Genomic DNA, 16,525 nt, shown 5'->3' on the forward strand with positions numbered 1-16,525 from the left:
TAACTAAGATTAATTATTGGGCACATAAAGAATCCTCCATGATAATCAAAAGTGACCGCCTGCTTTTGGCACTTTTTAAGCCTGTCTGTGCTGCTCTTTACATCTAATTGGAAATTGGCTAAAAGCCTGGCTAGAAATTGGCCAAAGGGTGGCACAAGAGGAAAAGCTGTGGTGTCGCCAACATCGGTAGGGTTCATCCTGGAATCTGCCTATTAGATCATGATATTTAGTTTGAAAAGATGTAATTTTGGCCTGAGGGTGGTGCTAGAGGACAGGTCATGGGGTCACTCAAATAGAGTTCATCTCCAAGCAAGCATGAATGCAACTTTAGTGGCAATCAACGCATTCGATTTTGAGATAACGCCAAGTTGAAAGTTTGGCCTCAGGGAAGGGCTAGATCAGGGGTGCCCACACTTTTTGACTTGAGAGCTACTTTCAAAATGACCAGCTCGGCAAGATCTACCCACCAAATCAATTATTATACCATTGCTGAAAATAGTTTAAATATGTACCTGAGGGGTCTTCGGAATAGTAGCGTTCGTGTTACATTCTGTACAGTATAAGACAAATGCACTTGGAATGGGAAATAGAGGGGGAGAAATGTCTTTTTTTTATCGTTTTTTTGTATTTTATGAAATACTCTTTAGGGGCATGTCATGTGATCTACCTGCACAGCCTTTGTGATCTACTGGTAGATCACACCCTGGGCTAGATTATAGGTCATGGTGTGACTTGCTGTCATCAAGATTGATAGCATACATCCTTCCTGAGGGCATTATGTTTTATTTGGACTGGCGCTATAAAGAAAAGGCCATTGGGTTACTTAAATTGGTAGGGGCCATCTTCTGGGGAGCACATAGGAGTACAGCAAATTCCATGGCAATCCACCCGGTATTTGTCGAGCCGTGTTGTTTTGGAACAAAGTGGAGAATAGACTGGATCCTCTGGGAACCCTTGTGTTGAGAGATTACTTGGGCCACCATGGCATGGCAAAAGGAGTTGTTCTGGAGAGATTACTTGGGCCACCATGGAATGGCAAAATGAGTTGTTCTGGAGAGATTACTTGGGCCACCATGGAATGGCAAAATGAGTTGTTCTGGAGAGATTACTTGGGCCACCATGGCATGGCAAAATGAGTTGTTCTGATGTAGAGATTACTTGGGCCACCATGGCATGGCAAAATGAGTTGTTCTGATGTAGATTACTTGGGCCACCATGGCATGGCAAATGAGTTGTTCTGTTGTAGCGAATAGCCAGCAGGTGGTGTGTGTGGAAGTGGAAAGGCCCAGCTGGATCAAGCTCTAGGCATGCCTAGAGGGGTTCACAGGGTTTGGGAGGAGCAAAGAGTGATGAGAGGAAAAGATCTGTGGAAGTTGGGATGTTACAGTAAGCTGTTAGCACTTTATTTAAAATAATCAGTGGCGTGCACAGATAGACACTAGGGGGTGCTAGAGCCCTTAGTGTCCCCCCTGCCCTTTTGGCAATGTGCCCTTTTGAAAAAAAAAGAAAAACGTTTTTTTTCTTTTTTTTTTTTTTCAAAAATAGCAGACCTACAAGCTCGTAGCGCGCCACTCGGTGGCGCGCTATGAGCTTGTAGATCTGCTATTTTTCAATAGCTAAAGCGTAACATAATGCTAACACCAAAAGGGGTTCCCGCCCAAAATAGATTAAGGCAACCGGCCGGTTCCACGCGCTGCACAAGGTGCCCTTTTTTTTAACTTGAGCACCTGCCCCTCTAAATGTCTGTGCACGCCACTGAAAATAATGCCGTGGAAAACCGTCATGGTGAATGTATCCACAATGTTGAACAATGCACTATGAGATTGTGTTTACTGTGTTGACTACGTCGGTATGTGCAACAACGCGGCACACGTGTTTGTGGGGATTATGTCGTCGTAGGAAAACACCGGTGGATGATAACAAACTCACAATCCATTGCGAGGCGATGTGTTAGTCGTGAGCTTGTAGATCTGCAATTTTCATTTTTTTTTTAAAATATATTTTGAACGTCAAAATGTTAACACATTAATGCATTAATAAAAAAAGAAAATATATTTTGTAATTTATACTTTTGAATACTTAAGTATTTTTAAAAAGCAAACTGTACTTTAGATTACTTGTGATTTTGAGTAGGCGCCTACTCGAGTACTTTAACTGCAAATGTGACAAGCATGACTAGTTGAGTCATATCTGACAAGGAGTTATCTATACATTGACTCAAGTACTGTAGTTGAGTACTTTGTCCACCACTGTAGATTAGAAAGATTGACTCCACCCACCCAAATTATTTATTTAGACCCCCCCCCCGCTCTCTCTCCCCCAGTCTCTCACACGCACACACACACAATCCACACCCTCTGTGCCCATACTTTGGCTCATCCCTGCCCAGAGTGGGAGAGGTTTGGTGTTGTCCCTGTAGATGCCTGGCATCTCTGGAAGAGGAGGTGCATTTAGAGAGGCAGGGAGGCAAAGAGTGAGAGTAAAGTTAGTTTCAGAGTGTGTGTGCGTTTGTGTTTGTTCTGTGACCGACGGGGACCTTTGCCAAAAGTGGGAGCTCATCTGAAATACATTAATTCCCTGGATACGCGTCCGCAGTCATTTAGCTGCATTGACACAGCTGCTCTAAGGCTCCTATTTGATGATAAAAAGCGCAGCCCATACATGTAGCAGCAGCAGCTCTGCCAAGACACTTCCCCCCCCCCCCCCCTCTCATCGAGTCAGACGTTTTTCCAAACTCCAGAAGGCAAGAGGGAGAAACGTGTCAAAGGTGCTGGAAGATATACTCTACATGCCATCTCCTTCGTAACTTGGTAAATATCTTTATTTTACATTTACGTTTATGTGGCTATGATGGCCCTTTTGTGTTTTAGATTTGAGCTGAAATGTATTTTTAGGGGCTACTAAAAATTAAGTAAAGATTGTGATACTGTCAACTTAAGAGAACAAAAAACAAAGCATTGATGACATATTTGTTTCAAACACAAATTATATCTTTTATGGTAGATTGCTGCATTTAGATTTAGATACACATTCTTATCTTTTTTTTGGTTGATTCCTGTTTTTGGATTATTGGATACTGTCTAAAAGACATTGCAAACTAGGCTCGTAGCTTTCTCTCAGAAAACTCTGTTGCAGCTGTGGTGCAGAAACCCACAAGGCATTTTCCATCATCTTTTAAACTTTCCAGAGTGGCTCCTGGAGCCTAATCCAAACCATTCAGACACGCATACACACGCACATGCACACACACACACACACGCGCACGCATGTGCATGCGCGCGCGCGCACGCACACACACACACACACACACACACACACACACACACAGCCTGTGATAAAACTCCCTACAGTATGACTAATATTAAGACATACCCACTCTGTAATGGCGGACTCATTTAGAAAGTTCTCTTGTAGTCTTGAAGTCTAGTTCGCCATTTTGACAAGACATAATTTGCTCACTGGTCTTGTGACAGGCTAGGGTTTGTTGTTTCCCCCGGGCACCGTTTGGCCTTTTTCATCTCTCATTTGAGAAAGGGGATTTAGAGTAGACTCATGCTTTCTACACATGAGTGCATAGCATACATTGTTGTGTTCCTGATCTCTGAGCTGTGATGTCTTGGAACATATATCTTCAAACTGTAATAAAGAATACAAGAGATTGGGTAGTAGTCCACTCACCTTAATTTGGAATAGAACCTTCTTTATGGGGACAGAGACGTGGGGGGTGCACATGAGTGTGGATGAGGTGTGTACCAGCTGAGTACAATGTCTTTGAAAATACCTTGATGTTGCATGTGGGCTTGACAAAGGTGCAGACAAAAGTCATCAAAAAGGATGTGTCTGTGCAAGTGTAAACTTGGTGTGTGTGTGTGTGTGTGGCGCGATGCTTAGTCCTCGACATGAATGTAACTGTGAATTGATAAGGCTTTGTTCATTAATCATTCGACTGACAAGAACCTCGATGGGAATATCTTACTCATTTCAATGTAGGGAAATGAGCTTTGCCTTTGCAAATGGGAACGCTGCTGGGTTGGGCGTGTTTTCCACCACGAAACACCAGCTTTTTCCAAGCACATTCACTCTGACAAATGCCCCACAGTCTCCTGGTGGGCTAAAGGCTTCCCCCATATTCCACGTCATCCACCTCCAGGTCCTATAGCAGACCTCTCAACTGTACTCTGTTAGTGTACCTTGCTCCACAGACTGCACGAAGAGTGGTAATACACTTTGACCTTTTTTTGGGGGGGGGCGGTATTCATGACTGCGTGTTGTTTTCTTTCTGCTTTCTGAAGTCGTCGCAGAGTCAGACGACCATCAAAAGGTAAAAAAGCCTAGTCGTCGGATCCAAGGCCCCGTCGTCCGCTTTCAGCGCTTTGAGTTTGTGGGCCGCAGGGACGAGTGAGCGACGGTCACATAAACACAGGAAACATCTGAAGGCCCTCGAAGATTCAGCAGCAGGAAACGCAGGACCGGAGACTTAAGGTACAACTCAGACACCGATGACTTACAGTGCGGATGACCTCTACATACAATATAAACATGTTTCTGTAAGGTTCTGAAAATATCCTATGGCTCATTAGTGTGAGACTGTTTATGGCCCCCGAGAGATTCCACATGGACACATTTGGTTCTAGAGAAAAGAACCACAAAATAACAAACCTCTTAATGACGCTATGGAGCTATAGAACTCATTTAGACATGTTACACCATGTTGTTATACTGTACCTTTTCAAGATGGGAACGCCTCTGTCATTTTAAGTATTGCTATATGTTTTTTGTAAATCAATTGCCCTACTTGATCATACTACAGCTTCACAAAAGTGTAAAACAATAGCAGATCCGAAACCCCGAAATGCGGTGCGATGCATGTTTTGAGCTTGTTGATCTGTTATTTGTTTTATTTTAATATATATTCCACCACCCGACAGAGACAATAGCAACATTATTTATATGATTATTTTGTTTTTCAGAAAACTTAAAAGGTAGGATTTAGAAGGCATTTTTAGGATCGGCCTCAGGTCTAAATGGATTAAGTTTCTGAATAGAAGCTTATCCTTTTTTTTGTGTGACAGTGTGTGACATTTCTTTTATAGCCAGTCCACCATGTCGCGCTGGGGGAGGAAAGATGTGAAGAAGGCACCCGAGGTGATCCGCACCGTGACCGAGGGCCTCAAGTCCCTCTACCGCAAGAAGCTCCTGCCTCTAGAGGAGTACTATTGCTTCAATGACTTCCACTCCCAGAGTCTGGAGGACGCAGACTTCGACAACAAGCCCATGGTCCTGGTGGTGGGACAATACTCCACCGGAAAGACCACCTTCATCAAGTAAGACGTTACAATCGGCTACTAAAGCAAATTGAGTGCTGCGTATAGGGCTTTAAGCAACTAGTCGACTATTCAACAAGTCGACTTGTTTTTTTTTCTCCCCTGTTTTTGTAGGCCTCAAGATCAGCTAGATTATAGTTATAGTCACCAATGTACACAGTTTTTAAATGTACAACTATTATTATTTTTTATTTTTTTACATAATAGGTAGGCCTAGTTAAACTAGTAAAAATCACTAGAAGTGAAAGCCCTAGTGCTGCGTGGCTAACATCAATCACTAGTTGAAATAAATGCATGAACTTATGGACACATTAGTTACTGTACTGTAAGTAAGTTGTCTTTCAAGGAAGCCATTGGATTCTGCTACTTGCAGAGACTTGAAACTGGCTTGAAATGGGTAACCTGACACACTAAATATCAGTGTGTGTGGTTTTGTTATGTCTATGAAAATCGCCAAAAACGTCTTAACTGCACAATGATGTTTAGCCATTTACTAACTCAATTACTCGGGTATGTTCTGTGGTGCTTGTTTTAATGACCTTGGAGAAAGTTTAAACATGCAGAGAATGGCCTCTTTATATGCAATATAATATGGCTGAATCCTGAATTAGACAAGAACATGTATAGTCCTTATATGGTGCACTTTAGCTGTTCCTGTGACCACTGGTGGGAAGTAAATAAGTACATTTGATTTACTTAAGTACAAGAGTTAATTGTACTTTACTTGAGTATTTCCAATTTCCAATACTTTTCCTTCTACAGTTCTACTCCACTACATCTTAGATCCAAATATTGTACTTTTACTCCACTACCGGTCATTTATTTGAAAACTTGAGTTACTAGTTACTTTGTAGATTTGGATTATTATTACAAAACATTGGCCATTTTCAAAGGATTATTTCATACATTTTGAACTTGGGACATTCTGCACAATGAGTACTTTTACTTTTTGTACTTTAAGTACATTTCAACACCAATACCTTCGTATTTTTTACTCAAGTAATTTTTTTTACTTGACACTAGTTCTACATTGCAGTATTGATACTTTTATACTTTAAAAACATTCAAGTACTTTTTCCACCCACTGCCTGTGGCTGACAGGTACCTGCTGGAGCAGGACATACCTGGGAGCAGGGTGGGACCCGAGCCCACCACCGACTGCTTCACCGCCATTATGCACGGGGAAGTGGAGGGCGTGATCCCCGGCAACGCCCTCATCGTGGACCCCAACAAGCCCTTCCGCAAGCTCAACCCCTTTGGCAACACCTTCCTCAACAGGTGAGTGCATGGAGAGAGAGGCTGCAGATGCAGACGAAATGCAGAGGAACTTTGGAGCAACCAAAATAGGGACGCCAGCCACCTCTAATGTTGTTAACGGACATTGTAATAAAATTGTGAAACTGTGATATTAGCAAACGAAATGTTAAAACATCAGACAGCTGGAGGCTACATTTCTCAAAAGGAACTGCGTGTGTATTCAACCCATTCTGTACGGGAGCTCCTTTTGGTGTTTTAAGCATTCTGTTATCCTTTAGCTGTTGGAAAAATAGCTACAAGCTCGTAGCACGACACCGAGTGCTGCAAGCTATGAGCTTGTAGATCTACTATTTTTGAAAAATCGTGAAAATGTGGCGCACATCTTTGAACATATATTCTTTCAAACGTACGTTTTTAACTCAAATCTTTGCTTCTGGGGGGTCCCTGGAACAACATATTTTCAGATGGGGGTCGGCGGGCAATTACATATATAGTTTTTGGGGTCCTTGACATGAAGTAGTTTGAGAACCACTGATATAGAAAAAGGGATTTCAGAAAACTGTCAGGATTATGAAGACATTTTTTAAATTTCGACGTCAGGCCTAAATGGGTTAAAACACATCCCCACTGGCAATAGAAATGAATGCCCGAGAGGGGGATATTGAAAGCAGAGGCATGCATTTCCCCCCATCCCCCCCAGCGAATTGAACCCTGAGTTTAGTTATCCAGCGATAGAGCCACTACATAAGGACGATGAAAGCAAGGAGCCAGGAGCCCGAAAGTGAGAGTTGATATCCCTCGCTCACCCCGCGGGGGAGCAGGGAAAGGAGAGATAACGGCAAAGAGAGAGCCAGCTTTTTAGCTCTATGGAATTTTAGAGTCTCGGTGCCAAATTTCAAAGCAGGGAGTCACTTGCCTTATTTGTGGAAAAACAGAGAGAGCGAGATATCACCCGAGAGGGGCGATGAAAGCTCATGTACGCAGAATGTACTCCGGTTCAAAGGCAAGGTCAGAGGGCTCTGTGGACCCTCGAAGTCAAAGACAAACAGATGACGCCACTGACTGCAGTAGGTTTTTTTTTTTTTTTTTTGTGCAAGAGAAACGTAACACATGTTGCGCTTTTCCACACCAGCTTTGTTTACTCTCTAGACTGCCAGCTCTCTATGGGTATGTTTTTTTCATTCATCCGTAAACCAAATCGGTGGAAGACCCCACATGCCTTTCACAATGAAGCCCCAGTCTCCGTAATGGGACACGTAATGTCCCAAAACAGGACAGACCAAAATGTTATTGAAACACTCTGAGCTCATGTTAGACGGGTTTCCACAGAAAGAAAGGGTTCAGTAAAAAGCTCTGACGCCAGTTTTTTTTGTTTCGTTTGTTTCATTCTTTTGCTTTTTTTTTTTGGCTTTTTTCCAGGGGAGTCCCTCACCACCTCTGCGGGGTGTTTGTGATCATGTTTGCGTCTCTCCCTTTGCTTTGACTTCCCGTTCTGGGAACCGGTAGGCCAGCGGGCTCGTTAAGCTCGTCAGCCACAGGAAGACGCACTGTTGTTCTAAGCCACACATCATTAGTGCCCCTTATTGTTTGATTCTGGCAGTAGTGGCCATTTTCCACCAGGAAGCCCTGAAGCAATGAGATGAAGGCTTCTACACAATAGGCTCGCTGTGGAACAGGAGGGGTGGGGGTGGGGTGGGGGGGGGGGGGGGGGGGGGGGGCAGCTTCCAATCTGCTCCTTGGAACACATTTACCTAGCCTGATAACAGATAACCATATTTCACATGATTAGGATTCCTTCCATCCCTTGGCTTCAATGGAGCATTTGAGCGAATCCGACCTCGGTGACCCCACGGGAGATCATTCCAGAACTGCTGTCATAAGATGTGTGTGTGTGTGTGTTGCTGTGAGTCAGTGTTCTTCTTTGTTTTAATGGATGCCAGGTTCCAGTGTGCCCAGCTGCCCAACCAGGTTCTGGAGAGCATCAGCATCATCGACACACCAGGCATCCTGTCCGGCGCCAAGCAGAGAGTGAGCAGAGGTGAGAAAGGCGGTAAAGGTGAGGAGAGGGGCATGGGGGAGGGACCAGCAGAGACGCACATCCCTGAAAAGCTCGACTCACACGCTCATCATCTCCTCTACTGTCACACCTGGCTAACTCATTTGGACTGACATCCTCTTGTTCTGTACGTGTCACAATAACGCACTTGGCACGGGGGCAGGGTGAGGTAAACAAAGCAGCAATAATTATAGACAGAGGAAGAGCAGCGGACCAAATTCCACTTGCACATCTGGAAGTAGTGCAAGACTAAACCCTACTCGCCATGCCTCGTCGTCATCCATCTTATCTGTAGTCGTTTTTCAACTTTTTCAAATCCTCCACCCCTTTTTTGATTTGGTTCGGTCTGCTATCACTTAAGTCATTGTGCATGAGCAACTAACAACATTAAATGTGTTAATCATGTTGATATGCACACACACACCCACACATAGACACCCACACATACACGCACACACACAAACAATACTATAGTATGGAAGTATCATATTAGATCATTTGCACTTTAAAGGTATATTCAGTGATTTCACTTAATTCAAATATCACTTATTTGTTCTTATTTTTTGGATAATCCTCCCTAGTATAAAGTGTGCTGACCATATAAGGAGTTCCTCCCTGTCCCCAGTGAGCCCCTGGGGTCAAAAAACCCTAGTTTCGGTTTGGGCTTTGGGTGGCAAAGCCTTCATCCAATCAGGATGAGAGGGGCCTTCCTCCAATCATGATCGAGTGGGGCGGGCCTTGGTGCACATGCTGTTGGTCTGTTGTACTTCCCCCACTGTAGAGCGTGTGCATGTGCACATCTTGTTACCGGGTGGACCGGGTATTTTTCCAAATCACTGAATGCTCCTTTAAAGTCAAAGAACTTTTTTGTTCAAAGTTGTAACATGTCCAAGTTTGGGGGCCGCGATCAGAGGCTCAGGTACTGGAATGTAAATACGATAGAATGTGAAATAGCAGATAAGAGGGGCCCGGGGATTTTTGATGAGCTGGGGGTCCAGCGAGGTTCAGAGAAAAACAAAGGAGCTGAGAAGGGTTTGTGTCTACTGTATGTTAACCTCCTCCCCTCTCTCTGTAGTCCGGCAGCCGACAGGCTTCCGGACTGGGAAGTGGGAAATTTGGTCTTTTGTATTGGCCTAAAATATTGTCTATATACATACATACATTCATGAATCCACTTGCTGACCGGCTGTCGGCATTGGGCAATTATTTTAATAGGGGTTTATATGTGACCATACCATTGACATCCTATATAGAGATAAGATTTTCACATTTTCATTATGCTTTATGTAGCATGTGACATGTCAAACTAGGGGGTTTTCATGATTATGAATCCATTTCAAGCATTAGTTTGTCACAGAAAACACTCCTTGGGCTAAAAACGGCCATAGCCAAATGTGCCCAAATTTGACATGTCACATGCTACTTAAAGCATAATGGAATTTTGACGTTTTTGCCTCATATAGGATGTCAATGGTATTGTCACATATAAACCCATATAAAAGAAATTGCTCAATACCGACAGCCTGTGTGTGTGCCTGTGTGTGTGTGTGTGTGTGTGTGTGTGTGTGTGTGTGTGTGTGTGTGTGTGTGTGTGTGTGTGTGTGTGTGTGTGTGTGTGTGTGTGTGTGTGTGTGTGTGTGTGTGTGTGTGTGTGTGTGTGTGTGTGTGTGTGTGTGTGTGTGTGTGTGTGTACCTACCTGTGTGTGTGTGTGTGTGTGTGTACCTGCAATCTGCATCTATACTTCCATGTGCATACATAAACTGTATGTCCATATAGGCCTACATGTGCATTCATTGCTGTCCATCTCTCGAACAGGCTACGACTTTCCCGCCGTGCTGCGCTGGTTCGCCGAGCGCGTGGACCGCATCATCCTGCTGTTCGACGCCCACAAGCTGGAGATATCGGACGAGTTCTCCGAGGCCATCGGCGCGCTCCGGGGCAACGAGGACAAGCTCCGCGTGGTGCTCAACAAGGCGGACATGGTGGACACGCAGCAGCTGATGCGCGTCTACGGCGCCCTCATGTGGTCCCTGGGGAAAGTGTTCGGGACCCCCGAGGTGCTGCGTGTCTACATCGGCTCCTTCTGGTCCGAGCCGCTGCTGGTGCCGGACAACCGCAAGCTGTTCGAGCTGGAGGAGGAGGACCTGTTCAACGACATCCAGAACCTCCCGCGCAACGCGGCCCTACGCAAGCTGAACGACCTGGTCAAAAGGGCACGCCTGGTCCGGGTGGGTGATTCGGAGTAAAAGTCTGTCTGTCTGTCTGTCTGTCTGTCTGTCTGTCTGTCTGTCTGTCTGTCTGTCTGTCTGTCTGTCTGTCTGTCTGTCTGTCTGTCTGTCTGTCTGTCTGTCTGTCTGTCTGTCTGTCTGTCTGTCTGTCTGTCTGTCTGTCTGTCTGTCTGTCTGTCTGTCTGTCTGTCTGTCTGTCTGTCTGTCTGTCTGTCTGTCTGTCTGTCTGTCTGTCTGTCTGTCTGTCTGTCTGTCTGTCTGTCTGTCTGTCTGTCTGTCTGTCTGTCTGTCTGTCTGTCTGTCTGTCTGTCTGTCTGTCTGTCTGTCTGTCTGTCTGTCTGTCTGTCTGTCTGTCTGTCTGTCTGTCTGTCTGTCTGTCTGTCTGTCTGTCTGTCTGTCTGTCTGTCTGTCTGTCTGTCTGTCTGTCTGTCTGTCTGTCTGTCTGTCTGTCTGTCTGTCTGTCTGTCTGTCTGTCTGTCTGTCTGTCTGTCTGTCTGTCTGTCTGTCTGTCTGTCTGTCTGTCTGTCTGTCTGTCTGTCTGTCTGTCTGTCTGTCTGTCTGTCTGTCTGTCTGTCTGTCTGTCTGTCTGTCTGTCTGTCTGTCTGTCTGTCTGTCTGTCTGTCTGTCTGTCTGTCTGTCTGTCTGTCTGTCTGTCTGTCTGTCTGTCTGTCTGTCTGTCTGTCTGTCTGTCTGTCTGTCTGTCTGTCTGTCTGTCTGTCTGTCTGTCTGTCTGTCTGTCTGTCTGTCTGTCTGTCTGTCTGTCTGTCTGTCTGTCTGTCTGTCTGTCTGTCTGTCTGTCTGTCTGTCGGTCGGTCGTACGACCCATTGACCCCTGCAGTTGATTGGGGTCAGATTCGATTGGGGTCCCTCACTGTTAATCAGCCTAAAGGGCCATTCACACTGAGCAGTATAACTAGCAGCCAGCCAGCAGCCAGCGGTATAATTGTTGAGCAGCCGGCACCGCTCAGTTCACACGGGTGTGATCTTTTATCATTTATATGAAGTTTGATTTAACACCGTTTTCCAGAGTAAAAGGTTGGAAAAAAAACTCTCCCAAGCCCTGTGGTTGATTATGCAACCTGCCACGATTGTTCCCTCTGTATCAGGTTCACGCACACATCATCAGCCACCTGAAGCAGGAGATGCCCTCTGTCTTCCGCAAAGACAACAAGAAAAAGAACCTGATCTTCCAGCTACCAGTCATCTTCGCCAAGATCCAGCTACAACATCACATCTCACCTGGAGACTTCCCAGACGCTGCTAAGATGCAGGTAAATATTTTCTTTTTATAAGCTGTTCTTGGCTGTACTTCTGTAGATTTCCATTGCCTGTACATACATTAGGCTAGTATAGTATACTTAATTGAGCTGGATGAACAGTCTTAAGCCAAATTTTACTTAATCTTATGATGCCCACCAAAAATAGTCGATCTACAAGCTCACAACGTGTCACACCATATGTGTTGTGTGAGCTTGTAGATTGGCTATTTTTTCTACTCTATCATATGACAGACTAGTAGAGACTAGAGTATGTATGGCACAGGTATAGAGCGTCGCAGTCCCGCCCCCTACCAGGGCCCAGGAAATGATTCCCCGTTCATTTCAGACTTTTCAAAAAGTATTTATTTAAAGACCTTTTAAGCCTCGTACAAAGCCAACTCGAGTCGTGACAAATCATGACAACAAACACAATTCTTTGGGCTGAACAAAGAATAAGAAGAAAGGAGAAAAAAACGGCAGGTTACAACACTTCTTTTTGTTGTTTTTCTTCTTTGTAATTATTTGTTTGGTCCAAAATATTGTGTTTATTGTCATGATTTGTCACGACTCGAGTTGGCTTTGTCCGCGGCGTAGGCTAACCGTCTTTAAATAAATACGTTTTGAAATGTGGCAGCGGTGGCCGAACGGATTGCGGAGCGGTCTTGATACCGGAAGGTCGCCAGTTCGAATCAGCGGTCCGACACGTTAAAATTACCACCGCTGAAGTGCCCTTGAACAAGGCATTGAACCACTACGATGAAATGTGTTCTATGAGCAGGGCCTGGCTGGAAACAAGTTCTTGAGCTTAGCCCAGATACCCTGGGTAAATATAGTAATCATTTCATTTCATGTCTATGGGAAAAATGCATTGGGAATCATTTCCTGGGCCGGCCTGGAAAGGGGGCGGGACTGCGACGCTCTATTGTTGTCACTGCAGGAAACATTAGTTGCTAGGCAACATGAATCAACTCTAAAATGTAATATAGTGATGGGATTTCAGCTGAATGAAGGAGAATGTTATAATGAGTGAAACACTAGCACACTTTAGTAGCTTTGGCATTATGGAAAACATATTAACCTAATGTCCTAATTTGATTCAACATAATACTGAAGTGATGTTCTCTCTGTGATAGTGCTCCTTGTAAAGTACCTTGAGCTGTAACTGTGTATTGAAGAGGGTATACATATAAAGATGATGATGATGATGATGATGATGACCCATATCATTTGGAGGAATTAATACAATAATCTTCTGTTTCATTCCTATTGGATCAGTGTTGATTTCGTCGACCAAAACTAAGACGAAAAATGTTCGTCGACTACCTTTTTTCACTGATGAAAACTAAATGGAAACTAAATGTCAACAAATAAAAAACAGACTAAAATGTTAGGAAGGGACTAGTGGACAAGAGCTCCAGTATAAGTCATATTACACTTAACACTGAAAATAGCAGATCTACAAGCTCACAACGAGCTTGTAGATCGTCTATTTTCAGCAAGTGTAAAATCAGTCATTACGACGGCATCAATGCCCGCCAAAATACAAACTAATTTAGTCGACTAAATCAGCCGTAGATTTAGTCGACTAAAATCTTATGATATTTAGTCGACTAAAACTAGACTAACACTAAGACATTCCTGGGGACTAAAATGTGACTAAAACTAAAGGAAAACTATTCAAAAGACTATGACTAAAACTAAAATCAAAAATTGCTGCCAAAAACAACACTGTATTGGATGACACATGTCTGTTGTTCTTTTGCACTGGTTTTCCGCCATCGAAGGAGCAACTGATGGTCCACGACTTCACCAAGTTCAAGACCCTGAAGCCCAACCTCATGGCGGCGCTGGACGAGCTGCTGTCCAACGACATCGCCCAGCTCATGCCCCTGCTGCGGCAGGAGGAGCTGGACGACAGGGATCTGCCCGGCGTGCAGGGCGGGGCCTTCCTGGGGACCCGCGGCGGGCCCTTCCAGGAGGGCGACCCCTTCGCAATGGAGAACGGAGGAGAGACCACCAACGGAGAGACGGACGGAGAGGACTGGGTGGTGACCAAGGACAAGCCCAAGTACGACGAGATCTTCTACAACCTGGCGCCCGACGAGGGCAAGCTGAGCGGCACCAAGGCCAAGGACTGGATGGTGAGCACCCGGCTGCCCAACTCCGTGCTCGGACGCATCTGGAAGCTGTCGGACGTGGACCGCGACGGCATGCTGGACGACGAGGAGTTTGCCCTGGCCAGTCACCTGATCGAGGTGAAGCTGGAGGGCCACGGCCTTCCTCCCATGCTCCCCAGCCGTCTCATCCCTCCCTCCAAACGCAGACAGAAAGGTTCTGACATATAAGACACGACACGACACACTGTCCCCCCCTAAAGGTGAGAAAGACTCTCCACTAATGCCCATCCCCCCCCCCCCCCCCCCCCCCCCCCAACGTACACTCATGCTACTGTTTCTGTCCGTCTCCCATTCTTCCCCCATGTGTGCCGAGTTTGACCAGTTTCATTACCGTTTTCTGTGGTCCCTTGATTTTGAACAATGGAACACATTCGATCAGCATTTTGTGGTCTATAGGGGCTAGGCAAGCTATTCAGACTATTCAGATCTAAATGAAAATATTCCAAATGGCTTCCTGAAGTTTTCATTCATATGTCATAATGTTCTTTCATAATGCTCTTAAAAAAGGTTTGCTGGGCGGAGTTAATAAAAGCTGGCACACTCTATTGAGTTAGAAATATTCACTGCTTTTATTTACAATGTTTGAAAGGATACAGGACAAAGCATTCTGTATTCATTGATTCAGAACATTCCTATACTATGACTTTTAGACCAGACTGGCACAGTATTATATTTGGCAGTACATGTTAATGCATTGCCACTTGATTCTCTGGTCATTTAAATGTATTTTACATGTACAGTAGAAAGAAACGATGCTGTAATGATGCACACGCTCTTTTCTTGCTTCAGCTTATGTGGTCGACTCAAAACGACTCAAACTGCTGCCACTCTGACAACCTTTGAATGCTCACAGATTTTCCTTAAGGCTTTTTTCCGCCACACCATTTTGTGATTTTTTTCAGTTTTAATTTTGCATCAGCCTTATAGTGTTTTGTAATTATTGCTTGTTTGTATTGTATGTAGGGGAATAAATGCCTCTGTTGTATAAATGAATGTCACATGCAATGATGGAATTCCAAAAATAAAAGATGTATTCATATCTTGCTGACTACTGTAGCCTTACACAGTTTACCAACTGTTCCCATATCAGCATTTATCACAATAACCAAATAAAACTTCAGTGACTGTGTATTGCCTGTTGTGTCACTTATTTGGGTCATGGTTATATTATTATATAAGTTAGTAAAGTACTAGAAAACTAAAAACTAAAAAAACAATCTCCATTTAAGCATAGGCCTACTTGATGCTCTTGAGAATGTTTTGTTACTTATTTTGATTATGTTTTAGACAATGCTGGTACAATATAGTACACAAAAGCCAAAGTATTTCATGTGTCGTTAAAGTTGGCTGAAAGAAATTATGGGCTTTTCTTTGACAAATGTGTTTTTTTCTCTATCATGTCGGTCGCTCAGTGACAGATCAGACAAACAGTGAGTCACAGTCAACCTTGCCAGAGCCTCATACCACCATTTTCCATGACCCCCCCCCCCCCCCCCCCCCCCCCCGTTTCCCTCCTTTCTCTCTCTCTCTCTCTCTCTCTCACAGTTTCACAGAGCGACACCTTGGTACGTCAAAGTACACGCGCACGCATAATACTGTAGTACAGTACAAATGTCCCTTTTAATTCCTATATCCTCTTCCTTCTTCCAAACTTGCACTTTGAAAAGTATATAGGCCTTGCTGAATGGAGGCAAATGACAGATCCTCTCTATCTCTCGCGCGCACACACACACACACACACACACACACACACACACACACACACACACACACACACACACACACACACACACACACACACAGTACAGTAGACATTTCCATATCCTCACCAGCCTGCATATCTGAAGGTGTTATTACGCCTTGGGAAACTATGTGGAGTAGTAGTAAGTTCCACTGTACTGTACTGTGAAGTCTAGTCTATGTGTTATATCCTATATATGCATGAGGGTCTTTTAAGGTTCTGTGAAAGGAGGGGTGGTCTTCCCTCCCTGCCTCCCCCTCTCTGTTCCACTCCTCCATGGAAAGAAACACACATGAGAAACAGCGGTCGATCCAGGCCCGTAGCCCTCCTTCCTCGCTCTCTGCTCTACAGTGTGTGACTCACATGTGAAGAATGTGGTGGGCTGGCCCCAGAGTTATTAATATCTCCTTTCCTAGGGGTCCGTGAAGTTTCCCTCGCGCTCCGGCGCATGGATCCAGACACTGTACCTTTATGAAAGACGT

The 16,525-nt window shown here is 44.6% G+C and overlaps 1 protein-coding gene across 3 annotated transcripts; it reads left to right on the forward strand.

Annotated features, from left to right (window-relative positions):
• The first annotated feature begins 2,344 nt into the window (after nt 1–2,344).
• Nucleotides 2,345–15,431, forward strand: ehd2b (EH-domain containing 2b). Of its 3 annotated transcripts, none has more exons than XM_079514526.1 (8): nt 2,345–2,810; nt 4,293–4,482; nt 5,094–5,324; nt 6,426–6,602; nt 8,522–8,637; nt 10,454–10,866; nt 11,973–12,137; nt 13,910–15,431. In XM_079514526.1, the coding sequence occupies exons 3-8, from the start codon at nt 5,104–5,106 to the stop codon at nt 14,468–14,470; spliced, it is 1,653 nt and encodes a 550-aa protein (XP_079370652.1). In that variant the 5' UTR covers nt 2,345–2,810; nt 4,293–4,482; nt 5,094–5,103; the 3' UTR covers nt 14,471–15,431. The 3 variants fall into 3 exon arrangements, with proteins under 3 accessions (XP_079370652.1, XP_079370654.1, XP_079370653.1); XM_079514528.1 differs by having other exon boundaries at nt 2,347–2,810; nt 8,522–8,619; XM_079514527.1 differs by lacking the exons at nt 2,345–2,810; nt 4,293–4,482 and having other exon boundaries at nt 5,077–5,324.
• Nucleotides 15,432–16,525: the final 1,094 nt, after the last annotated feature.

This window comes from Electrona antarctica (assembly GCF_951216825.1).
Source record: "Electrona antarctica genome assembly, chromosome: 11".
Lineage (NCBI taxonomy): Eukaryota > Metazoa > Chordata > Actinopteri > Myctophiformes > Myctophidae > Electrona > Electrona antarctica.

Excerpts from the sequence above, each read along its gene's own strand:
- ehd2b (XM_079514526.1), top strand. The coding sequence starts at position 5,104 with ATGTCGCGCTGGGGGAGGAAAGATGTGAAGAAGGCACCCGAGGTGATC. Across the intron at positions 8,638-10,453 it reads AGGTGAGAAAGGCGGTAAAG|GCTACGACTTTCCCGCCGTG; the intron begins GTGAGGAGAGGG and ends TCTCTCGAACAG. Across the intron at positions 12,138-13,909 it reads CAGACGCTGCTAAGATGCAG|GAGCAACTGATGGTCCACGA; the intron begins GTAAATATTTTC and ends CCGCCATCGAAG.